General features: G+C 44.2%; 1 protein-coding gene across 1 annotated transcript; it reads left to right on the forward strand.

The window, feature by feature from the left end:
- The first annotated feature begins 689 nt into the window (after positions 1–689).
- LOC138873416 (uncharacterized) lies at positions 690–1,067 on the forward strand. Its single transcript, XM_070151886.1, has one exon. It carries the CDS (start codon positions 690–692, stop codon positions 1,065–1,067), a length of 378 nt encoding a protein of 125 aa, XP_070007987.1.
- Positions 1,068–3,208: the final 2,141 nt, after the last annotated feature.

The raw sequence follows: 3,208 nt of genomic DNA on the forward strand, positions 1-3,208 counted from the left end.
GGATAGGGAGCTCAGAGAATTGGTGGTAGAGGTTAGGTGGGTGAATGACAGATTGATGATGATTAAGGTAGTAGTTGGAGGGAGCACCCTGAATGTCATTAGCACTTACGCGCCGTAAACGGCATTGGACGAGGAGGTTAAACGACGCTTCTGAGAGGCATTGGATAAGGTGGTGTGGGGTATTCCACCTACGGAAAAGTTATTCATATGAGGGGATTTCAATGGTCATATTGGGTCATCTACTGGTGGCTATGGTGAGGTGCACGGTGGCTTCGGCTTTGGTGATAGGAACATGGGTGGTACCTCACTGTTGGATTTCGCTAGAGCTTTTGAGTTGGTGATCGTGAACTCTATGTTTCGAAGAGGCAAGAATATTTGGTTACTTTCCGAAGTATAGTGGCTAAGACTCAAATTGACTATCTCCTCCTCAGGAGGTGTGATAGGGGGTTGTGCGAGGATTGCAAGGTGATCCCGAGTGAGAACCTCGCGACTCAACATAGGCTCCTAGTGATGGATATTGGTATCTTGATGAGGAGAAAAAAGAGGTTTGTACGGGGTCAGTCGAGGATCAGGTGAGAGCTTTATCTAAGGATAATGCACGGGAGTTGGAGGGGTGGATGACGACTATGGGTGCCTGAAAGAGTGGTGGGGACGCTAGCGCTATGTGGACAACGACATCAGACTGTATAATGGAGGCATCGAGGGAGGTGTTGGGAGTTTTGAAAGGTCACTCTAGCGGGCACCGAGACGACTGGTGGTGGAATGATGTGGTCCAAGGTAAAGTAAAAGCCAAGAAAATGGCTTACATTAAGTTAGTAGAGAGCATCGACGAGGATCAGAGGAGAACGAATAGAGAAAGATATAAGGAGGCTAGGAAGGAGGCAAACTTAGCGGTCATGGAGGCTAAGACTGTTGCATTTGGTCGGCTATATGAGGAACTTCAGGGCAAAGGTGGAGACAAGAAGTTATTTCGGTTGACCAAAGCGAGAGAGAAGAAAGCTCACGACCTAGATCAAGTGAGGTGCATTAAAGATGAGGATAGTCGAATATTGATGGAAGAGGTCTAGATTAGGCAAAGATGGCAGTCGTACTTTCATAAAATTCTGAATGATGAGGGGGATGGAAACATTGTGTTAGGGCAATTGGGGCACTCCGAGAGCCACCGCGACTTTAGGTATTGTAGATGCTTTAAGGTTGAGGAGGTCATGAGTGTGATGGGTAAGATGAGTCGGGGCAAAGCGACCGGACCAAATGAGATTCCAGTAGAGTTTTGGAGATATGCATGTAGAGCAGGTTTGGAGTGGCTGACTAGGTTGTTTAATGTTATCTTCACGACAAAGAGGATGCCTGATGAGTGGTGGTGGAGTACAATGGTTCCGATGTACAAGAACAAATGTGATATCCAGAATTATAACAACTATAGGAGTATCAAGTTACTAAGTCATACCATGAAATTTTGGAAGAGAGTGATGGAAGGGAGGATAAGGAGGGTGGTGTCTATACCGAAAAATTAGTTCGGGTTCATGCCGGGTCGTTCTACTACGGAAGATATCCACCTTATCAGGAGGTTGGTAGAACAATACATGGATTGGAAGAGAGATTTGCATATGGTGTTTATTGACCTAGAGAAGGCGTATGACAAACTCCCCAGGGACGTCCTTTGGAGATGTCTAGAGGTGAAAGGTGTGCCGGTGGCTTACATTAGGGCAATAAAGAATATGTATGATGGAACTAGGACTCGCGTTAGGACTGTGGGAGGTGACACAGAGGATCTGCACTCAGCCCGTTCTTATTTTCCCTGACACTGGATGCACTGACACACCATATCTAAGGAGAGGTGCCATGGTGTATATTGTTCGTTAATGATATAGATTGATGAGACACGATGCAGAGTTAATGGGAGACTGGAGGTATGGAGGCAGGCCCTGGAGTCTAAAGGTTTCAAGTTTAGTAGGACTAAGACGGAATATGTGGAATGTAAGTTCAGCGACCTGACATGTCATCTTCAAGAGAGAAAATTTTAAGTACTTAGGGTCAATTATCCAGGGTGATAGGGAGATCGACGGGGATATTACACAGCATATTGTAATGGAGGTTAGCGTCTGGAGTCCTGTGTGACAAGAATGTGCCATCGAAACTTAAAGGTAAGTTCTATAGAGCGGTGGTTAGACCGGCCATGTTGTATGGGGTTGAGTGTTGGCCAGTCAAGAATTCACATATCCAAAAGATGAAAGTAGCAGAAATGAGGATATTGAGATAGATGCGTGGGCACACTAGGCTGGATAAGATTAGGAATGAAGATATTCAGGAGAAGGTGGGTGTGGCTTAGTGGACGACAAGATGCGAGAAGCGCGGTTTAGATGGTTCAGACTCGTGTAGAGGAGAAGCCTAGATGCCCCGGTTAGGAGGTGTGAGCGGTTGCTTTGGCAGATACGAGAGGAGGTAGAGGGCGGCCTAAGAAGTATTGGGCCGAGGTGATCAGACAGGACATGACGCGACTCCAGATTTCCAAGGACATGGCTCTTGATGGGAATGTGTGGAGGTCGAGCATTAGGAATGTAGGTTAATGGTAGTCGAGCGGTTTTCCCCTTTGTCCCGATTTTCCTCTTTGTACCGACTAGTATGATAGCGTTTTGTCTATCCCCCTAGCGATTTATGTTATGTTTCACATTTTTGCATAATATTTGTGTTACTGTTTTTCCATTTATTTGTTGTCTCTCACGTTGTTGATATTATTTTTCATATTTTATTGTCACAGATCTATTATCTCTGAGCCGAGGGTCTCCCGAAAATAGCTCGATATCCCCTCTGGGGTAAGGGTAAGGCCTGCGTACATTGTACCCTCCCCAGACCCCACTGGTAAAATTTTACTGGGTTGTTGTTGTTGTCTTCTTCAACACTTTTAAAGTTCCAATAATAGAGTTTTGAGCTTTTATTGTAAATTACTAAATCAGTATTTGAACTACAAGTTAAAGCATATATTATCAACATGCAAACGATTTTAATAATAATGGATCATCAACCTTCAATTTTCCATCACTAAACAAGAATTTCAAGCTTTAAATATGGAAGAATTACAGTGTTCTAGTTAAAAAAAAAAGACATTTTGTTAAGCGTTAAAAATGGGGTTATTTCGTCAAGACATGTGCCCTTGGAAAATATGGGGGCATTTGCATCTATACCCGCTTTTTGGGTCACGTTTTAATTT

Source organism: Nicotiana sylvestris, chromosome 7 (genome assembly GCF_000393655.2).
Source record: "Nicotiana sylvestris chromosome 7, ASM39365v2, whole genome shotgun sequence".
Taxonomy (NCBI): domain Eukaryota; kingdom Viridiplantae; phylum Streptophyta; class Magnoliopsida; order Solanales; family Solanaceae; genus Nicotiana; species Nicotiana sylvestris.

Excerpts from the sequence above, each read along its gene's own strand:
- LOC138873416 (XM_070151886.1), top strand. The coding sequence starts at position 690 with ATGGAGGCATCGAGGGAGGTGTTGGGAGTTTTGAAAGGTCACTCTAGC.